The sequence below is a fragment of the Chanodichthys erythropterus genome, chromosome 17, assembly GCF_024489055.1.
Source record: "Chanodichthys erythropterus isolate Z2021 chromosome 17, ASM2448905v1, whole genome shotgun sequence".
NCBI classification, from domain to species: domain Eukaryota; kingdom Metazoa; phylum Chordata; class Actinopteri; order Cypriniformes; family Xenocyprididae; genus Chanodichthys; species Chanodichthys erythropterus.
The window spans coordinates 11,628,880-11,652,158 of record NC_090237.1 but is presented as its reverse complement, the minus strand read 5'-3'; the positions used below and the strand labels follow the sequence as shown (position 1 = coordinate 11,652,158).

Below are 23,279 nucleotides of genomic sequence, written 5' to 3'. Positions count from 1 at the left end.
AACCTTTTTTCCACTTGTGTAATGGAAAGGTTACACTGTTCAACCATTTATGCCAAAAAACGCTTTTAAAATGTTTATGTGCTTATGTAAAAATCTCCCTCCCATTATTCTCGCCTTGAATACCCTTTTTAACTATATAAAAGTTGTGTTCCTGCCCAATATAACATATATGAAAAATTTTAAATGTGCATAAATATACACGATGTTTTAGAATACAAATAACGATATAACAAGTAAATAAAGAATAAAACGTTTTTTATTTATTCAAAAGCTTGCATTCAAAGGCAATATATAACATATATGAAAAATATTAAATGTGCATAAATATACACGATGTTTTGGAATATAAATAACGATATAACAAGTAAATAAAAAATATTTTTTTATTTATTCAAAAGCTTGCATTCAAAGGCAATATATAACATATGAAAAATATTAAATGTGCATAAATATACACGTTGTTTTAGAATACAAATAACGATATAACAAGTAAATAAAGAATAAAACGTTTTTTATTTATTAAAAAGCTTGCATTCAAAGGCAATCACTAGTAACAAAAGGTTGCAGAAAGTTATTTGTAAGGCAAACGACTCCCTCTATCGGTGAGAAGCACACATACATGCACGAGCAGACATTACGTCAACAGAACAACAACAACAATAACAAACATAAATCATGGAATTGGAGTTAGACCGTTTATTAGAGTTAGGCTATTTAATAGTTCGGTTTCATTTAAACATTAAACCCTCTGTTTTGCATGGAAAAGCGCGCGCCACATTAATGACCCGCTCTGAGCATCACGTATTGCACAAGAATTACATCATAGCATGATGGACGCACGAGCGCTGTGTATCCTGCCATGTTGATGGCATTCATCTGAGAATAAAACATGAGTATGCTTTTTAATATGCAATATACATTAATATGCATTCAGTTTAATATAATTGTTCTAGCTAAAAAATAGCAATACTTAATTGTTAATAATTGACAGTGGTTATAATTACAATAAGATATTATTATTAGCAATATAAAGAATATATTATTTTAAATGTATATTTATTATTAAAGCTTTTATTTATTAAGGAATTTCTTTTTGAACTCCCACATTACAACTGTCATAATGTCCAGTAATATATTTATGATGCACTCTCAAAATTGAGTTTTAACTTCCAATTATGTGGAAACATAAGCAGCACTTTATTATCTTCACATAAATATGTTTCTTCCATTCAGTCTGGCCTCAGTGAGGCATTATTTACAATACTGCATATTTATTATTATTTTTTAACGTATTTCAGTCTAATTTATGTATACAAAATATGTAATACTGCAAATAGAGAATTGGAACAATTCTGCTGTTATAAGTTAATAGGTATTTACATTTGGTAAAAAAACAAACAAAACAAAGCTTTACATAGCTGGAAATTATGTCACGTTATAAATGCAACTGCATGGCTTATAATTCTCAATGAACCGACACTATAGCATCCAATCCCTCAATCCTTATGGACAGGACCTCTTCTGCGGAGTGTGTGGAGCTATTTGGACATAGGCAGTGCTATCACTTTGGAACAGACTCTTCAAAAAATGCTGAAGAAAAGAGAGAAATAATGAGTAAGAATAGGGAGAACAATGACAACAACCTTTCTAATGCCAAATCAACAATAGATAATTTCAACAAATACAGTCTAGATTCTTTTGTAGAACATTTGTAAAAGTAATTTTAGCTGCACATTACGTTTCACAGCCAACAGTGTGTTTCCATGGCAACAAGCCACTGAGGTGACAGTGAAAGGGTGGCTCTCATCGAGCTGCACTGTCTTTGGTATCCCAGAATCCTCTTCTTTCCTTCCGAGTCGACCACGTGCCCCTTTACCCCAGGTGTACACATCCCCCTCTGCCGAATGAAGGAGCAGAACATTTAGTCACAATTCTGAACATCATTTGGCTGAATAACATCTTTGTCATTCTATTTCTCTGCATGTCAGATCCTGTGAGAATCATGAATGAACAAAGACAACACGAAACAATGAAGGTCTTCAGAGTCTTCTAAGCCTCTGGGACACAGTCGGGGTTACATGCTGACCTTTAGCCACATGTCACATTAATTAACCTACCTGCCCCCACTAGAGCACATCCTGTGACTGAAGAAATTAATGGCTTGATAGCAGCCTTGTCTGGGATGCATTGCCATTATTTTGAGCTGATGTAGTTTGATTGTCCAGAACAACAAAACTACATTCTACTAACTATAAGTAACTTTGCAACTACATATCAACTAACTCTCATTAGAGTATTAGTAGACTGTCTGCTTAAAGGGTTAGTTCACCCAAAAATGAAAATAATGTTATTAATTACTCACCCTCATGTTGTTTCACACCCGTAAGACTTTCGTTCATCTTCAGAACAGAAATTAAGATATTTTTGATTAAATCCGATGGCTCAGTGAGGCCTGCATTAACAGCAATGGTACTTCCTCTCTCAAGATCCACAAAGGTACTAAAAACATATTTAAATCAGTTCATGTGAGTTCAGTGGTTCAATCTTAATATTATAAAGCGACGAGAATATTTTTTGTGCGCGTAAAAAAAACAAAAATGACTTTTTAACAATATCTAGTGATGGCCGATTTTGAAACACTCGGAGCGTTATGAATCTTTTGTGTCGAATCAGTGATTCGGATCATGTATCAAACCGACAAACTGCTGAAATCATGTGACTTCGGTGCTCTGAATCACCGATTTGATTCGTAAAGCTCCAAAGCTTCAAGAAGCAGTGTTATGAAATCGGCCATCACTAGATATTGTTAAAAAGTCGTTATTTTGTTTTTTTGGTGCATAAAAAATATTCTCATCGCTTTATAATATTAAGATTGAACCACTGTCCTTACATGAACTGATTTAAATATGTTTTTAGTACTTTTACTGTCAATGCAGGCCTCGCTGAGCCATCGGATTTAAACAAAAATATCTTAATTTGTGTTCTGAAGATGAATGAAGGTCTTGGGGGCGTAGAACGACATGAGGGTGAGTAATTAATGACATTATTTAAATTTTTGGGTGAACTAACCCTTTAATATCTGCTAACACTATTATGATGCTCCCAAAAATTATGATGATTATGATGTAACCAAAACTTGATATGTGACTTTCCAACTACGTCAACTTAATCTACTAGCCCGAATCCTAACCTAACAGTCTACTAATACCGTAATGAGTGTTAGTTGACATGTAGTTGCAAAGTTACTTATAATTAATTAACTTTTTTGCTCAGCAGCCACTGTGGCGACATTGGCGAGTGGTTTTCCAAAGTTACTAGCCACTCAGAATTTTCACTGGCCACAATTCTGACATCAATACCATGGGAAAAAACTGCCATATAGATATTTTTTTATATTATCTCATAATTTGGCAGCAGGTATATTAGGCTGCTGTCACTTTAAGACCTGACACACAGATCCATTATATGGCTACACATGCATTTTCTTTCTCAACTGTTTACGTTCACTTAAAACATAACTGATTGTGTTTACATGAATCCTCACCAAGACTGACATTTTGACATTATTTTGTGTGTATTTGACTGTTTAAGAGCAATAAGCAGCAAAAAGAACTTAATTTAGTGCTGAGAGGCGGCTTTATGTGCGAACACTTTTGGTGTGAACACAAAATCTGTGGGAACGAGTAAAATTATGCGCAATACGCGCAGTCCAAGGCGAAATTCAAGACCTGTAACACCAACAATATTCATCCAGAGCAAATTAAATGATTGAGGGGAGGAGTGTTTGTGTCAACTTGCTGTCAGAGAGAAGAGAGAGTGAGAAATCGCAGCTGGTATCTATTCTGCAGAAAATGAGCATTGGAAGCCTTTCAGATATTTCAGTATCGATATGTATCGGAGAAAAAAAAATGTATTTTTGAAAACACTACATTAGACTTAGTTTATTTCATATGCCTTTTTAAAAAACTCCAGTTGGGAAAAATAATAATAATTATATATATATATATATATATATATATATATATATATATATATATATATATATATATAAAATTCATCCCGCCAAAGTGGCTAGTAAGAGTGACTTATTAAAAAGCCCTTATTAAAATGTCTAAAGTGGAACATCAAAATAAAATGTAACCAAAAACGTGGTCTAATTTTCAGTGTATCTGTTTTTAAATATGCTATTAAAATGTCAACTCAAGTAAACTAAAACAATAATATAATCATTCCCATTCTCAATTTTTCCCCCATAATAATGAATTTTGACAGAGCTACTGCAATAGATCATATTAAATAACCTACATGTACCTGGTTCATTACCATTTTTAAGGCTTTTGTTGCATTTATACTGTTATAAATAAAAGCCAAAGCCATATAAAGAGGCTATCACCCATGCTGGTTTGGATATAACTTCAGATTTACCATTAAACATTAAAACCTGAATGGTTTAAAATAGCTTTTAAGGACTAGAGGATTAAAAAACACATAATACGATAAAAATTACTGTATTACAATAAACACGTATGAATCATGGGTGAAAAATCAAGATCATCTTGTGTGGATGTATTACATTAATGAGAATTGGGGTGATTAATTGTCATGTAAATATATATATATATATATATATATATATATATATATATATATATATATATATATATATATATATATATATTTATTTTGGCCTGAAATGTGACCTGTTTTGTGACATTCACAAGTATAAATGTCTTGTTTACCTGCTCCAATAGCCAAAGTGAACGCGTCACCACACGCGGCCATGGTGATTCCCTGCAGTCCTGAGACTTGATAGGGCACTCGACTGGTTCTGCGAGAACTGCAGCCAAGCTGCCCATGCTGGTTACTGCCGAAGGTGAAACACTGACCTTTCTCTATATTTAGGGCACATACTCATAGTCTGTGAGCTGGTCCTCAGACAAAATCAAAACTGTAATGTGAATGAAGTGCTCTGACCTGTGACTGCAACAGAGTGTGCTGTGCCGATGTCTATATAAACGATCTTCTCAACATTTAGAGGAGCAGACTGGACAGGCTGGAACGTGTGGATCTCCTCCACCTGACCATGAGATGAAGGCTCCTCTGCGCCTGAGACCTTATCCAAACCCAGCTTGTTAAATCTGCATTTAAGATGGTTAAATATTCATTCAAATATCACTTTAGAAGTCCTCTGTGAAAAGAAGTGCAATTAATTGTACTGAATGTGCACGTGTAGTGTAGTTCACTATATTCAGAAAATGTACTTGCAGATAGTATAATATTTATCAAATAAAAGGCCATTGAAGTGTACATGTCTTTTGCTAAACACAAAAGAAGATATTTAGAAGATTGTGGATAACCAAACAGCTGATGGGCCCCATTGACTTCCATAGTATTTTTTCCCCCTCAATACTATGGAAGTCAATGGGGCCCATGAGCTGTTTGGTTGCCCATATTTTTCAAAATATATTCTTTTGTGTTCAGCAGAAAAAAAGAAATTCACACAGGTTTGGAACAACTTAAGGGTGAGTAAATTATGACAGAATTTTCATCTTTGGGTGAACTATCCCTTTAAGCCTGTAAACCGGACATTAAATGTAATTTTTTATTAAAAAAAAAAAAAGAAAAAAAAAAGAAAAAAAAAAGCACTTTGTAATAATGTCAAATTAAAAGTTTTACTGTAGAGTACATTTTCATTTTTTAATAACCTTTAAAGAACTACACTTATTTTTGATGGTTTGACTAACATACTGAAGCACATGTAAAGTACTTGTTTATAATTTTAATGTAGATTGTTATTTGACATTACATTTAAAGTTAATATATTTTAAATTTAATAAACTGCAACTTCAAAATTAAAAAATGTATAATGCAAATATATTACAAATACATGACTTACAGTACACGTTTCAATATAAAAGACATTAAAGTATATTTTAGTTTTCCATAAATGCTTGTTAGTACATTTGGCAGTACATTATATTTTAAAGTCAATTAAAAGTAATTATGAAATGACATATAATGATGTACTTAAGCAGGTCAGCTAATTGTATTCAATACAAAATTTAAATTATAATACATTTTTTAATTGCCATTAACATGCAATTAAGTGTCAGAAAACATTACATGCATCTGGCACTTTAGTATTTTCTATTAAAGTACATTATATTCATATTAAGTTTTAAGTATGCTATAGTGTACTTTTTCTCACAGGGCTGCATGTTTATTCAGAAAATCAGAAAAGTCTGTAAGGGTCATAAAAAACGATATTTAGCACTCAGTATGATGGTGTGGCTGACAGGGTGTGACTGTTATTTAAAATATGGTCATTGTGTTGGTCATTTCCTGTGATGAAATGTCTTCATCATTCACAGTCTTTTCAAATGCTAAAGCAGGAATGAGGAGTGTTAACTCCCTAAACTGGTTTGGCAATCTGTGAAAAAACTGCCTTACATATGCAAAAACAGCTAAGCAAGACATTCATGGAATTTTTTATTTTTTTTTTTTACATTTTGATGTGCTTTATCATTGCAATTAGACTCGTACCAGGTTTTTAAAAATCCACTTTGAGGCTCATTAACCAGCAACATGTCAAAATGTAGACACATTTGGGAAACTGTGACAGTCAACACCTCTACCAACCACATGCCGTTTGAAGCTTCGGCAAAGAGATGAGCGAACATGATGTCATCATTACTAATGGGAAATCTGGGTTTTCTGTGAACCCTCTTTTTTCTGAGTTAATGACTATTAAAGAATTGTGTCAGTAGCAAATTTGAACTTGAAAATAATTAGGTTTTAATTAATGCTGATTATTTAATTTAATATGCACATAATTCATACTAAATGTCCACATTACCCATCATTCAATGTGGAAGGCTGAAAAAATAAATAAATAAAGATTTACTGTGCATTTTGTTGTAATACTAGGACTAAAACATTTCAAGAAGTGAAAAGGAGCAATATATAATATATATAAAAAAAGAGAGAGATAGTATATATATCACCGTTCAAAAGTTTGGGGTCAGTAATATTTTTTAAAAGCAATTAATAGTATTAATTAGCAAAGACAATACATATATATAATGATAAATGATTAAATATAATATAATGATAAATTATTAAAAATCATAATGATAAAAAAATGTTTCAGTTTCCACAAAAATATTAAGCAGCACAACTTTTTCAACATTGATAATGATAATAATAAATGTTTCTTGAGCAGCAAATCAGCATATAAGAATGATTTCTGAAGGATCATGTGACACTGAAGACTGGAGTAATGATGCTGAAAACTTTAAAGGTCCCATTTTTCGTGTTTTTTTGAAGCTTTGATTGTGTTTATAGTGTGCAATATAACATGTGTTCATGTTTCGCGTGTAAAAAAAACAGTATTTTTCACATAATTTACTTATCTGTATACCGCTGTTTCCACTGTCATAAACACGGGCTGATGACTTCCTTGTTCTATGAAGTCCGTCCTTCAGAAATACGTAACGAGTTCTGGTTGTGCCAGCGGTTCCTGTGTTGTGATTCGACAGCAGCTCTGAGCGAACCTTGCCCAGAAAGGTCACGCCTCTTACCATAACTTGGAGATGCACGCGCTCATTGTTATTGTAAACATGTCTTTAATTTTACCCTATCAATTTGAGCCGGAATCAGACCCGGTGATTGGACTGCGGGATGAAAATAACAGCGTTTCGACGACATGGCAACAAACACACTCTACAAACGCAACTCTTGCGTATTCCTGTGGGAGGAGGTTAGTCAAAAAACTGTTTTAGTGACGTCATTAAAGAAGGAAGTAGAGGGATGTAGTCCAAACTGGCCGTTCGATGTAGGCGACTTCTGTTAAATAAAATATCTCGCTTGGCATTGAACTTTGAGCTTTAAAATTTTACAGATTTTATTTATACCCTAACAACAACATTAAACACTAACTAAAGTTTGAAACACGAAGAACGGGACCTTTAAAATATACTAAAATAGAAACCATAAACCACCAAAGTTTTTATTTAAGTTTTACTGTATTTATGAATAAATAAATGCAGCATTGGTGAAAATAAGAGACTTCTTACAAAAACGTAAAAAAAAAAACATTACCGACCCCAAACTTTTAAAGGGTAGAGTATTATTTATATATATATATATATATATATATATATATATATATATATATATATATATATATATATATATATACATACATATAAATAAAATAAAATATAAACATCCAACCAAAATCACTTGAACACTCCAGTTTTCCCAATGTAATATAATATGTGTTTTATATAAGTAATATGATAATGTTTTTCATACTGTTTTGTTCGTAATAAACTGTGAGAAGTCATATTGAGTACCTGTTGTTCCCACAGGCCAGGATCTGGTGCTGTGTGCTCATGATCATGGAGCAGTCCACCCCACACAGCACACGCTGCGCTTCAAAATCAGCTGGCAAACTCACCTGCTGTGGACAGTTGTGGCAGTCTTGAGTGGCCAAACCAAGCCGGCCTGTCGGACAGAGAGATAAAAACAGAGTGAGTGTGATAGAGAGAGAGAACGAGAGGGAGAAGAAAACGATGAAGCACAAAATGCCAGGCCTGCCTGGAGGCGCTGCTGCTGTCTGCAAGAGTACAAAGAGAAACCCAAAGAAACACAGTATTCAAGTGACAAGTGATGTTGCTCATTTACCGTTGTCTCCTCGCCCCCAGGAGAAAACCTCTCTCTCATTGGTCACTGCCAGAACGTGGGATGCTCCACAAGACACTTGAACCAACTCATAGCCCAGAAGAGCCTCTACTATCTTGGGCTAAATACAAAGACAGCAATATGAAGAACTATGAGTATTAACACTAGATTTTCACATTTTGTAAAGAAAACGTGAGAGTTTTGACTGTGCAAACACGCACGTCCTGATTTTTCTGAATTAAACGCGTTCCTGGGTCAACATATTTTGTTGATCCTGGAACAACATTCCAATCCTAACCATATCCCTACCCCTAAACCTAACAATACCCATAAGTTATGCTTAAAATCAGAGGGAAGTGATAGGTGAATAACACTGATGTAGAAACACCTAACCCTGGTTTTAAGCCTAACCTTGACATAAATTGTAAACTTGTCCTTCAAATTTGATTGGTTGATCATAATATTCGACTGGTTGATCAACGAAGAAGTTGATCCAGGAACATGTTGCACTTGGTGATGCATGCAGACATACCATCATGTTGCTGTAGGGTACTGTGGGTGGTTTCCAAGGTGTTGCTATGTAGTTCCTAAGTTGTTTTTTTTTAAGCACATTGCTATGCAGTTGCTAGGATGTTCTGGTTGGTTGCTAGGGTATTGCTATGTGGTTACTTACTGGCCCAAGTCTCTATCACAAGCCGAGGCAGAATTTTTTTCTAATGGCAGTTTTGGACCAGTAATTCTGCTTGCTCTGCCATTGTTTTCACATAAATGTATTTTATTTTTACATTTATTATTTTAAATCTCTATTTTATTATAATTATAACAGTCATTGTTATTTATTTTAATTTAATACTAATATGTCATTTGTTTATTATTATACATTTTTACACATATAATCGACATCTAAAGTTAAGCTTTCTTCACAAAAAAACAAATTTTAAATAATAGCTGTAAATTATACCGTTATTATAAATGTAAAGGAAACATTCGTTTTTTAAGTATTATATAGTATTATAGTATTTATTAATATTTTATTTTATTTTTCAGTTTTCATTTTAATTTTAGGTTTTAGTAATTTGTAATAAATTATGTGCTTTTTGTCATTTATTTTTTATATTTCTAAATAATAAATTTAAAGTTTTAGTAATTTTAGTGCTTGAACATATTTTATTTCATTAGTTTTCAAGGCAATGTTTTAATTTTATTTTTCTAAGTTTTTCATCTAACATTCATATTTAATTTTATTTCAGCTTTATTTTAATTAACAAATTTTTTTTTTTTTTTATATATATAAAGTTTGTTAACAATTAGAACAATATCACACTGATCCCAGGCCAGCGGGCCATCTTTCTTTTTGAGAACTGAGGTCACTTAAGCTTAGTTTAAATATATATATATATATATATATATATATATATATATATATATATATATATATATATATATATATATATACCAATGTCAGATCATCTAAATCTACCTGTGTCACATCGTTGAAGTTCCCATGTCCAAGACAACCATTGCTTCCACTTCCAAACGTCATGATTATGCCTCTGTCTGCAAAATCGAAAGCAAATTGAGCAGATTATAGTTGCTCTTGCAGATAAACAAAGAATTAAACGACAATTGTTTCTCTGTCAGCGCAAACCTCTGCACAAGAAGAGCAACTGAGCTGGAAGTCAGGCCCTTTGATCCTCTAAATCTGCTGGTGACTAATGATTTCCCTGCTGAGACGAATGCTTACAGCATATCATTTACTTTAGAGCAGACAAATGTACACCGCTGTGCTACAATGCCAGGGGACAAGAGATTAGCTTTTGCAGTGTGAACAAATGGCGCTTAATGAGCTCTGTAGGAAGGATAATAAATAGGGGTGATTACATCCTCCTTTCATCCTTTTTTCATTTTATCATAAACATTTAAATCACTTTGTGCTTAATTTTGTAGAAAAAAGACTTAAGTCATGTCCACTTTGCAGCTTCAAGTCGAGACTTGCCCACTTAGGCAGTTTGATGGACATGCAAAGTGACTAAACATTGTTTGTTTTGGATGTATGTGTCATTAGGGGCAGAAGATTCTGAAATCGATCATGCCACAACACAGAGCTGCACAATTAATCGTTAAAATATCAGGATCTCGATTCAAACACCCACACAATCTTTTTCCTAAATCACAGTGATTCAGCTGTATATTAAACCTTTGACAAAATCACACTAGAGCATAAAAAAACTCTGTTGGTGCTGCTGCTGACCCAGAGAGAGCAGTTGTCACGTATAGGTATGAAACAGCTTCACAAACAGTCTTTTCAACCAAACGGTATCATTATTTTAGTGTTACAAATTTTCAAATTATCATAGAAGTACTGGGATGTAAGTTTATAGTTCAGAAAACTGATGTCTACGGAAGCGATCAAAATAGAACAGATCCCCTTTTGAAAGTAACATCGCTTCAAATAAAGATTGTATCATTTACATCGTTACACCAGTAGGTGGCAACAAGTGACTTAAAAATGTACACTATATTGCCAAAAGTTTGACGCCTGCCTTTATGTGCACATGAACTTTAATGACATCCCATTCTTAATCTGTAAGGTTTAATATGGAGTTGGCCCACCCTTTGCAGCTATAACAGCCTCAACTCTTCTGGGACTGTTCTTCTAGAAGCGCATTTGTGAGGTCAGGCAGTGATGTTGGCGAGAAGGCCTGGCTCACAGTCTCCACTCTAATTCATCCCAAAGGTGTTCTATCGGGTTGAGGTCAAGACTCTGTGCAGGCCAGTCATGTTCCTCCACACCAAACTCACTCATCCATGTCTTTATGGACCTTGCTTTGTGCACTGGTGCGCAGTCATGTTGGAACAGGAAGGGGCCATCCCCAAACTGTTCCCACAAAGTTGGGAACAGGAAATTGTCCAAAATGTCTTGGTATGCTGAAGCATTAAGAGTTCCTTACACTGAAACTAAGGGGCCAAGACCAACCCCTGAAAAACAACCCCACACCATAACCTCCCCTCCACCAAACTTTACACTTGGCACAATGCGGTCAGGCAAGTACCGTTCTCCTGGCAACCTCCAAACCCAGACTCGTCCATTGGATTGCCAGACAGAGAAGTGTGATTCGTCACTCCAGAGAACATGTCTTCACTGCTCTAGAGTCCAGAAGCGGCGTGCTTTACACCACTGCATCCGACGCTTTGCATTGCACTTGGTGATGTAAGTTTTGGATGAGCTGTTCGGTCATGGAAACCCATTCCATAAAGCTCTCTATGCACTGTTCCTGAGGTAATCTGAAGGCCACATGAAGTTTGGAGGTCTGTAGCTACTGACTCTGCAGAAAGTTGGCGACCTCTTCGCACTGTGAGCTTCAGCATGCGCTGACCCCGCTCTGTGATTTTACGTGGCCTACCACTTTGTGGCTGAGTTGCTGTTGTTCCCAATTGCTTCCACTTTGTTATGATACCACTAACAGTTGACTGTGGAATATTTAGAAGTGAGGAAATTTCAAGAATGGACTTATGGCACAGGTGGCAACCTATCACGGTACCATGCTTGAATTCAATGAGCTCCTGAGAGCGACCCATTCTTTCACAAATGTTTGTCGAAGCAGTCTGCATGCCTAGGTGCTTGATTTTATACACCTGTGGCCATGGAAGTGATTGGAACACCTGAATTCAATGATTTGGAGGGGTGTCCCAATACTTTTGGCAATATAGTGAATGTCATTGAATCATTCATTCAAAAGATTTGTTCAAAAACACTGATTCATACAGTAATGAAACAAGTGAAGTATTTATGAGTCATTGAACTATTCATTTAAACCAATTTTTTTAAAACAATTCATTCAAATTAATTAAAATTTTAAATAAACTGCAGCACTTAACATTTTACCAGAACCTCTAGTAAATGACATGTAATTTTATTTAGTTGTCACTTGTCTGTTCAGAATCATGATCTGATGATTTGAAAAACAAAACAAAACATGATTCTCAATTTATCCAGAATCACGCAGCTCTAGCACAACAATAGACTGAGACCTGCTTGGAAAATTCTGGATTGTAAGAAGCATACCTGTTAGGCAGGTTGTGAAGAGATCACCACATGAGACAGATTTGATTGTGACACCTGACTGTCCCTCCAGGAAGCGGGAGATAAACTGGGGCTGCATATGCTCAACAGCACCGGGCAGAGTGGGCTCACCTGATCCAACCGAGGGGGCCTGGCATAGAGTCAAGCCAAAATAAAAATTGAAAACTGAAAATATGATTTATACTCAATTAAGATGAAGAAAAATTATCATCTCACCTCCCATGTGATGAGCCTCCCAGATTTGGTGACACCCATCTTCTGTGTGCGGCCCAGGGACACTTGTATAACCTCTGTGTTTAACATGGGCAGACGCAGAGGAGTGGAAATGCCACTGCCCCAGGTGTACACTGAAGATAAAGGCAATGGGTGCATCATCTTTGTTGAAGTTAGACCTGACAGTCCTCCTAGGAGATGAAATGGAGCACCAGAAAATCCTCATGCAGACAGTCAAACCAACAGAGCTAAGTGAAAGCTTACTCAAACCTGATGTTTAAACAGCTAAACCCCAGCTAATCTAAAACATTACATTAGTAAATAAGAGAATATTTAAGGAAATAACATCCCACCTCTGGTTCTGGTACTGGCTAAGCGTCCACCGGGTCTTCCATGAGGTCCTGTCTGTACAGTAGAAAGTGGCTTTTCTATTCTAAAAAGAAAATAATTTAATTAAAAAAAAAAAAAAGCACAGCAAACCTATAAAATTATATAGAACAAGTAATCCATTTAGTAGGCAAACAAAGTGCATTAGTGCTCTTACAATACTTAAAGGCGCCCTAGAATCAAAAATTTAATTAACCTCGGGATAGTTGAATAACAAGAGTTCAGTACATGGAAAAGACATACAGTGAGTCTCAAACTCCATTGTTTCCTCCTTCTTATATAAATCTCATTTGTTTAAAAGACCTCAGAAGAACAGGTGAATCTCAACATAACACAGACTGTTATGTAACAGTCAGGATCATTAATATGTACACCCCCAATATTTGCATATGTCAGCCCATGTTCAAAGCATTAGACAAGGGCAGCCAGTATTAACGTCTGGATCTGTGCACAGCTGAATCATCAGACTAGGTAAGCAAGCAAGAACAATAGCAAAAAATGGCAGATGGAGCAATAATAACTGACATGATTACATATTTTTAGTGATATTTGTAAATTGTCTTTCTAAATGTTTCGTTGGCATGTTGCTAATGTACTGTTAAATGTGGTTAAAGTTACCATTGTTTCTTACTGTATTCACGGAGACAAGAGAGCCATTGCTATTTTCATTTTTAAACACTTGCAGTCTGTATAATGCATAAACACAACTTCATTCTTTATAAATCTCTCCAACAGTGTAGCATTAGCCGTTAGCCACAGAGCACTATCAAACTCATTCAGAATCAAATGTAAACATCCAAATAAATACTATACTCACATGAATCGATGCATGCATGCAGTATGCATGACAAACATCTTGTAAAGATCCATTTGAGGGTCATATTAGCTGTGTGAACTTTGTTTATGCACTGTTTTATAGTCGAGAGCTCGGGAGGGCAGGGAGCGAGAGATTTAAAGGGGCCGCAGCCTGAATCGGCGCATAGTTAATGATGCCCCAAAATAGGCAGTTAAAACAATTTATTTAAAAAAATGTATGGGGTATTTTGAGCTGAAACTTAACAGACACATTCAGGGGACACCTTGGATTTATATTACATCTTTTGAAAAGACGTTCTACGGCACCTTTAACACGTACAAGTAAATGTGGTAGAAAAAAAAAATAACAAGTGGACAAACTAAATGTGTTTACAGTACCTAACACAATTCTAAAATAGTACAATTAAAATTCTGTACAAAAATAAACAAATAAAATTAAATAAATAAATAAATTAATTAATAAAACTTGGATATTAATAGTACTTAAAACCGGTACAAAAAAACAAACAAAAAATAAATAAATATAATAAAACAAAGTGAAATAAAGTGAAAAAAATAATAAAATAAATAAATAAATCTACCTGCGCATTTTGACATTGCCTATGTCAGTGTAAAGATTGAGCAATGGCCTAATGCAGATGGGATGAGCCATTATCTCATTGAGTTGGGGCCTTTTGGATGGGTCCAGATTCAGCATGTTGAGAATTAGTTGTCTCAGCTCTGGGCTGTAACGATCTGAAATGGGGGCAAATGTGCCACTCATGATCTTCAGCACCAAGGCTGGCAGGTTCTGGAAACAGAGAAGTTGCTTAGCTTGTCATTCAACATTATTGTAATTTATGATGTTTGGATTCTTCAAAATCAAGACAACCAGAAAATTTAAAAAATATATATCTTACTGCTGCCTCAAAAGCTCTCTTGAGACTAGCAAGCTCATAAAGCACACAGCCTAGGGCCCAAATGTCACTCTTCTGATTGTATGGCTTTCCTTCACAAAGTTCTGGAGAGATATAACACGGTGTCCCCACAACCTGTCATGAGAAGGAGAATCTGAGCTGTAACCAAACCGCATGCTGTCAAACTCACATCATTGCTGGAGTACATACAATATTGGTACTCACAGTATAAGCTTTGCTCTTGCTGACAAGAATTTTCGAGATTCCAAAATCTCCTATTTTTACTATCATCTGGTGCTTGTCTAGGAGTATGTTCTGGGTTTTGAGGTCCCGGTGTAGGATGAGTTTATTGTGCACATGATAAAGAGCCAGTAAGATCTGAACAAAGAAATGTAATATGGTGTCCTCATCTAACAAGGAGTTGCAGCGTTTCTGTATGTAATCAGCCAGGGTTCCACCTGTGATCATCATAAAGAGACAAGTGATTACAGATTCAAAATGCTTATTATATTTAAAAAAGTGAGTGAAGAAAGTATCTGCCTGGAGCGTATTCCATTGCGATCATTAACGCCTTATCCTCAAGGAAGTTTTCATAATACTCAATAATGTTGGGGTGGCTGAGTAACTTGAGGACTTGGCATTCATTCTGGGCCGCGAGACGTTCGTCACGGGTCATCTGCTCAACTGGGATTTCCTTCAAGATCACCAGCGCGCCATCAGTGCGTCTGCGACAAAGGTGCACTATCCTGTATCAGATAAAAAGTCAGGATACAGATCAATGTATGGATTTGTTACATTCACAGAACAAGTTTAACAGCTGAATTTAAAGTTTAACAATTTCAGGTTTCAGGATACATATGGTACTGATGAATTATAATAAGTTACAATATACTTTAATGTCATTTCTGTTTAAACTTGTATGCTGTGTATTTAAGTATATTTGTAATTACACTTTTGTAATGATGAATTTAGAATTTCAGGGTTACACTTTATGTTAAGGTGACCTTGTTACAATGTAATTACACAAATAAGTACTGAGTAATGTTAATTACCTACATGTACTTACTATATTAGGGTTAAGGTTAGGGTTTGGTTTAGGTTTAGTTGCTTGTAATTATGCATTATTTTCTGTTATATATATATATATATAACTGTATGTGGCTACGTCACCTTAAAATTAAGTGTTAAAGAATTTAGTTTAGTTAACTTTAAATATAATATATTACACTAACTAACTAACTAACTAACTAACTAACATTGCAATCAAGTTTGTGCTATAAGAACACATCAAAATAAGTGTACTTCTATAAAGCATGGCAAAAGTTATTATTAAAACAAGTGCACTTTTTTTGTGTGTGTGTGTGTTTAGTACAGTCATGAAAGTGTACTCTCTTTAAGTAGGCTTAAAGGGATAGTTCACCCAAAAATGAAAGTTCCATCATCATTTATTCATCCTCAAGTTGTACAAAATCTGTATAATTTTCTTTGTTCTGTTGAATACAAAGGTATTTTGAAGAATGTTTGTAACCAGACCACTTTGGGGCACCATTGACTTCCATAGTAGGAAAAAAAACTACTATGGAAGTCAATGGTGCCCCAAAACTGTTCAGTTTAACACATTCTTCATAATATCTTTCTTTGTGTTCAACAGAACAAAGAAAATTATACAGATTTTGAACAACTTGAGGGTGAGTAAATGATGATGGAACTTTCATTTTTGGGTGAACTATCCCTTTAAGATGCTTTTTATTTCATTTATATTATAGGCATATCAAGTCAATGTTTTTAAAAATATACTTTTAATATTTGAAGTACACTACGAGTTTGCATTCAATACAATTAAGTGCACTTCTTTTTCACAGGGTTTTGGTTTTAATAAATCAGTTTCAAAAGCTAATACAAACTTTACTTTTTACTTTACCTGCTTTGCTTGAATACAATGTTAAACATTTTTCTTCTCCAATATGTTTTTTCATGATAGATACTTTGATTTTTGAGTACAATTTTCACACAGAACAGTATCCCATTCTTTAACTTAGCCTATAAGTGGGAAAGTGTAATTTCTCAGTAAATTTTAACATGTTTGCTGCTTAACATTCCAAATTACGATAGTAATTCCAATAGGAAAGCTGTAAACATTCCTCCTTTTTGATAGGGAAATTTAAAACGAGTAGGACGAGCTTCTTTTCCATTTGAAAGGGAAAGTGTCGAAATCTTTCTCAAACTCTTAATGCAACTATAACTCGTTGAATTGGGTGATAATGGCTCTGTAACTGTACTGATGGAATGCGGAAACGCGAGAAAATGATGCGCTGTATATTCCGCTAGCTCGCGCACTGAGAGGTGCAGATTTAAAGTTCTTCACCGGAGTTTCTTAAGTAACTCTTCTAACGAGTTTAGAGGGTAAAATTTATATTTTTGTAAAGCAACTAGTTCAAACAGGCGAGTACACATCACTAAAACAAATTTGCGAACTTATAACAACGTGTTTGTTGTTTTATTTACCCGAATGCTCCTCTGCCGACCACTTTAATCTTCTCGTACTTCTCCATGTTTTCTGGATTCTGAACGCGCCCCGTCACCATAGGCAACACTTCCTGTACCCCTACAGAGTTCTAGAGGGGACAAAATACAGCAAATGAGCAGGGGGAACTGACTCTGACATCATTTTATGTCATTTTGGGTTATGTTAATCAATTATGTAAATACTAATTTACTACTGAGGGGACAAAATCTTTAATGAACCAGCTACTAAAAACCCCATATCAAAGTTGGCTCGACTACAGCTGACAAGACACTAACAGAGAATGGGAAGTTATTTTAGAAGTTTGTGTTCGGTTATTACCCAGCTAAAAAAAGCTACCCAGCTTTTGTTGTTCATAAATAATGTTGTACTTATGTTTTGTATATAATGTTTATAACATTATTACATTAACATTTATTCATTTAGCAAATGCTTTTATCCAAAGTGACTTAGAATTGTGGAATACAACAAGCGAATCATCTTAAAGGGATAGTTCACCCAAAAATGAAAATTCTGTCATCATTTACTCTCCTCAAGTTGTTCCAAACCTGTATGAGTTTCTTTCTTCTGCTGAACACAAAAGAATATATTTTGAAGAATATGGGTAGGTTAACCAAACAATGGGGCCCCCCAAAAAATGTATTAGAAGTCAAAAATCTTTTTTTAAGCTGAAGTTGTGCTCATGAATGTCTGTTTCATGGGCTGCTATACGTAAGCCATCCGCCATAAAGGAATGGACAAAATATGGTCCATGAACACTTGAGAGCAAATAAGTACTGCACTTGACTATACAAATAAGATGCATATACACAAATCCAAGATACATATCTACGGAATAAACAATTCTTGAAAGCTGTCCCTAAAAGCTAACACCGTGTCTACATCAGATGCGACCGTTGTCGCGTCGTGCCACAATAGAAGCTGTCCACACTGGACGAGACAAAGCAACTACTGCAAATTCATTTGTTTTTCGGATCAGAAGTAGTGCAAGCGCTTGGAGTAGGTGGGAAATGGAACGGGGCATCAGTGTACTATCTGGAATTTGTAATCATTGGGACACGTCCATCAGTAACTTCTTCCCTCAGCATCTACACATCTAGGCCTATTCAGACCAGATCTTTAAGACCAGGGTTGAATCACACATTCTTTTCAACACCACATAAAACAGGTAAAACCAGTAACCGTGACCAGTGGACTAAAATTTAGACTGCCTTTACACCACCTCACTATTATAGTGTCACTTGATTCTCAATAAGAAGATTGTTCACTGATGATTTGATGGCCTACAGCTGAGATCACATGTCCACAAACTATTTTCTAGGCTTATCTTTATGACCTTTTTGACTATAGGAAGTGATTTAGACCTTAGTTAGATGGCTTTAAATCAAAGGAGAACAGACAGGGCCATTTGTTTGCAAAATAAATGTTTCTTCACAATATCAGACATGATATTGTTCTTTTACAGAATGTTTTCTTTAATTTTGTAATATTTGTTTGACATTTTTTATGGAGGAGATTTTAAAGTGATAGTTCTGCTTTATTTTTTATTTGTTAAGGGAAAAATTCAGCCAAAAATTGTGGTTACTAAATATCTTTGTAAGCCTGTATGACTTTCTTTCTTCCATGCAACAACAACAACACACACAAAAAAGCAGATATCTATAGATATTTGTGTCTAAGCTGCTCTTTATGTGCCATCAAAACATTGTCATCAACTTTTCATTTCAAAGGATATTTTTAAATGATCCAAAATGTAATGTAAAAGTATTATAATAGGTATAGATATGGATATGAATATGTTAAAAAAGAATCAGTGACACCTGTGAGAATGAGTTTCCACAGTGTCCATTTGCGTCATTGTTCTCTTTAATAGAAACAGTTCCGGTGAGTATATGAACACTGAACATTCCTGATCACTGACTGTTACATTCTGAGATGTGAAGTATTTCAAACTTGGATTACAGTGTGCTTTATGGGATGAACCAAATATGCAACCAAGCTGGTTTTGGAAAAGTAAAAGCATAGTCTCAAAACAGTGAGGTCAGCAGTAAAATAGGTTTCAGCCTAAGGTTCTTTTGTTTATAAAGTTCATAATTTTGCTTTATTATATGACTCAAATCTCCTAAAAATATCCATGTCATACAAATAACCTTAGGTTGAGCACAACTGACCTAGAAAGGGAGGGCTAGAAAATACACTGACTGATGTGAAGCAACCTTGGAGGTTTATGCTGTCCAGTCATGCAAATTACTGGTTAGTTTCTCAGAGAATTTCTGCAGTATCAGCCCTGAGCAATATCTCAGTTCTCACGCTTTAGTGAGAATCAAACAGATTTACAAAATTCAAGTCATGTAAGTTTGCTAAAATAGTCATTTAATGCTAATCTGAATTAATTCTACACTGGGAATTAACACCATCATTCCGAATACAATGTAATATCTTTAATAAACATTTCAACTACAGAGTATATTGGTCATATTAACATTTGGTTGTAACATATATATTATTAATCTGAATAAATTAGCATGTAGTGTGCATTTTCATCTTGATGTATCAGATTTATTCATAAACAATGCAGTGGTAATACCTAAACAGAACAAAGAGACAGAGTGATTTAACAGAAACAGTAGGTTTGAAAGGTGAAAAGTTCACAAAATGACCTTTTCAAATTCGCTGAGGCTTGACACTTGGAAGTTTATTTTTATATGCTGTACATCTTGACATTTAAATATACAATTATTATTTAAATATCTCAGCTTCAGTCCTCCACAGTCAGAATAACAGTGTGAGAACAGACGACTGACAAGAACAGATTTCCTCAAGTTCACTTTAAGTTCTGAAACACTGATTACGCAACATTATGCTTTATTTGGTTCAAACGAACCTTGAGATTTGTTAAAAGACTAGGCTTTGGTACACCTACGCATACAGACTGCTCTATAACATTGACAAAGATTGAAGAATTACATGGAAATCTGTTCATTTCATTGTGCAGACATCAGTACAATAAAGAGAGAGAAAATAATATCTGATGTTCTTTCACCAGAAGAAGCCTTACCATGACAGGTCATCTTAAGATGTTTTTTTTTTTTCTGTGTGTGTGCTGCCCTCTTGTGGCTGATGGCAAAACTTTTTTTCTCTCTTACAAGTGGAATCAATTTCAGCATATTAACTCTACATAACATTACAGAATATTGTAAAAATTAAACAAAATTATGCTAAACTTTTAGAATGTGTAAAAAGTTGTTGCTTTTTGCATTTCACTTAAACGCATTGGACTGTTTCTTGCACATAATTGCATTTTGAATTTATTTAAATGAATATGTTGAGAACACAACGGGTTAAAGTTTAAGATGCTTGACAAACACATTTCCTGTGTAATGTCCGCTGGCAGTGTTTCAGTCAGCTCCGTATGTTAACAATGAAGCGGTTGGTTTGAACTTGGTCAATGCTTAACCCAAGGTATTCAGTAAAGCTGGCAATATATTCACATATTCAAACTTCCCGGATCAATAACTCGTGAGCTAAATGTTGTTACATCACAAATAACAGCTATTTGCAATCATAATAACGCAGACAACGAGCTAAAATAACCAATTATACAACAAAATAACCAACAAACAAGTCTGAAGGGACTGTCTGAAAAGCACAAAATCCGAAAAGCGTTAGGCTACTACAAATATAGTTGTAGTGTAGCCTAACCTGTTACACTGTAGGGTTACCAAATTCAGTTAACACATCACTGCAGCGCAAATTCATTTTTTTTCCGTAAGTAGAATAGGGAAGGCGTAGGACATACAGTGTTAGCTTTTTGAAGAATACGAAAGTGCGGTTTTGGGGGAAGCACGTGCAAGGCGATCATTTGTGTTTATAAAGCATATACAGTTGTATTTTTTTTCGAAAATGACGAACTGTTTCGCTAGATAAGACCCTTATTCCTCATCTGGCATCGTTTAAAGCCTTTTGAAGCTGTAATTTTGACTTTCAACCGTTTGGAGACCATTGAAGTCCACTATAAGGATAATAATCCTGGAATGTTTTCATCAAAAACCTTCATTTCTTGGATGACATGAACATCTTGGATGACATGTGGTTGAGTAAATTATCAGGAAAATTTGATTTAAAAGTGATCTAATCCTTTAAAGGTGCCCTAGAATTAAAAATTTAATTTACCTTGGCATAGTTGAATAATTCAATTCAATTCAATTCAAATTTATTTGTATAGCGCTTTTCACGATACATATCATTTCAAAGCAGCTTTACAGAAAATGGATGTCAACATTACAATTTAAAGAATGTAGTTAGCAAATAATATACTTTAGGTAATTACAATCACTGTTAGCAGTTTAACTGAAGGTAGAAGTAATGAGCTCCTGGAAAATGAATTACATTAACAATAAATTAGGATATAGAGATTGTGCAATGTGAATGTTGATCTAGATGATTGCGTCTCCTGAAGTCCTCGCAGGAGCTGGCGCCGTCTCTTCACAGGTGATGGTCATCTGAGGTCTTCTTAAGAGGCTGGATACAAACTGAAGCTGATGTACTCTCTAGTCACCTCAGGGCGGGTGTCCCGAGGTAAAACAGAAAAGCAAAAGGAGAACAATTAGCGTAGCTGCTGTTCATAACTTTAAGCAAAGATAGTCATGTGCAGTTGATCTGATATGAGATGCATTATGTGAATGCTTGGCTAAAGAGATGCGTCTTTAATCTAGATTTAAACTGGGTGAGCGAGTCTGAGCCCCGAACATTTTCAGGAAGGCTATTCCAGAGTTTCGGAGCCAAATGTGCAAACGCTCTCCCTCCTTTAGTGGACTTAGATATCCTAGGTACAACCAGAAGTCCAGAGTTTTGTGATCTTAAAGAGCGTGAAGGATTGTAGGGCGATAGAAGATTGGTTAAGTACACAGGAGCTAAACCATTTAGAGCCTTATAGGTCATTAGCAATACTTTATAATCGATACGGAACTTAATGGGTAACCAGTGTAGAGATGATAAGATTGGTGTTATATGATTATATTTTCTTGACCTGGTAAGAACTCTAGCAGCTGCATTTTGTACTAATTGTAGCTTGTTTATTGAGGAAGCAGGACAACCAGCTAATAATGCATTACAGTAATCTAGTCGAGACGTCATGAAAGCATGAACTAACTTTTCTGCATTAGAAATAGATAACATATTCCGTATTTTAGCAATGTTTCTGAGGTGAAAGAAGGCTGTTTTTGTAACATATGAAATATGATTTTCAAAGGACAAGTTGCTGTCTAATATAACACCCAGGTCTTTAACTGTCGAGGATGGAGTAACAGTACATCCTTCTAAATGCAGATTGTAGTCTGAGAGATTCTGTGTACAGGTTTTTGGCCCAATAAGTAATACTTCAGTCTTATCTGAATTTAATAGAAGAAAATTACTAGTCATCCAATGTTTTACTTCTTTAACACACTCTGTCAGTTTGGATAATTTAGAGATTTCATCTGGTCGTGATGAAATATATAACTGAGTATCATCGGCATAGCAGTGGAAACTAATCCCATGTTTTCTTATAATATTGCCGAGTGGCAGCATGTAAATTGAAAATAGCAGAGGTCCTAACACAGATCCTTGCGGCACTCCATAGTTTACTATCGTTATCTTAGATTTTTCCCCGTTTATATAAACAAAATTGTGACCG

The 23,279-nt window shown here is 34.9% G+C and overlaps 1 protein-coding gene across 2 annotated transcripts; it reads right to left on the bottom strand.

The window, feature by feature from the left end:
* Positions 1 to 277: 277 nt before the first annotated feature.
* Positions 278 to 17,678, bottom strand: nek8 (NIMA-related kinase 8). Of its 2 annotated transcripts, XM_067365324.1 has the most exons (15): positions 17,587 to 17,678; positions 15,622 to 15,827; positions 15,307 to 15,539; positions 15,085 to 15,216; positions 14,767 to 14,975; positions 13,336 to 13,415; positions 12,986 to 13,173; positions 12,752 to 12,899; positions 10,166 to 10,242; positions 8,689 to 8,806; positions 8,358 to 8,508; positions 4,975 to 5,138; positions 4,740 to 4,892; positions 1,739 to 1,897; positions 278 to 1,590 (listed from the first exon to the last, which is right to left on the bottom strand). In XM_067365324.1, exons 1-15 carry the CDS (start codon positions 17,664 to 17,666, stop codon positions 1,562 to 1,564), a joined length of 2,127 nt encoding a protein of 708 aa, XP_067221425.1. In that variant the 5' UTR covers positions 17,667 to 17,678; the 3' UTR covers positions 278 to 1,561. The 2 variants fall into 2 exon arrangements, with proteins under 2 accessions (XP_067221425.1, XP_067221426.1); XM_067365325.1 differs by lacking the exon at positions 4,740 to 4,892.
* Positions 17,679 to 23,279: the final 5,601 nt, after the last annotated feature.

Excerpts from the sequence above, each read along its gene's own strand:
- nek8 (XM_067365324.1), bottom strand. The coding sequence starts at position 17,666 with ATGGTGACGGGGCGCGTTCAGAATCCAGAAAACATGGAGAAGTACGAG. Across the intron at positions 15,828-17,586 it reads GTCGGCAGAGGAGCATTCGG|GATAGTGCACCTTTGTCGCA; the intron begins GTAAATAAAACA and ends TATCTGATACAG. Across the intron at positions 5,139-8,357 it reads CTGGCCTGTGGGAACAACAG|ATTTAACAAGCTGGGTTTGG; the intron begins GTACTCAATATG and ends TCTTAAATGCAG.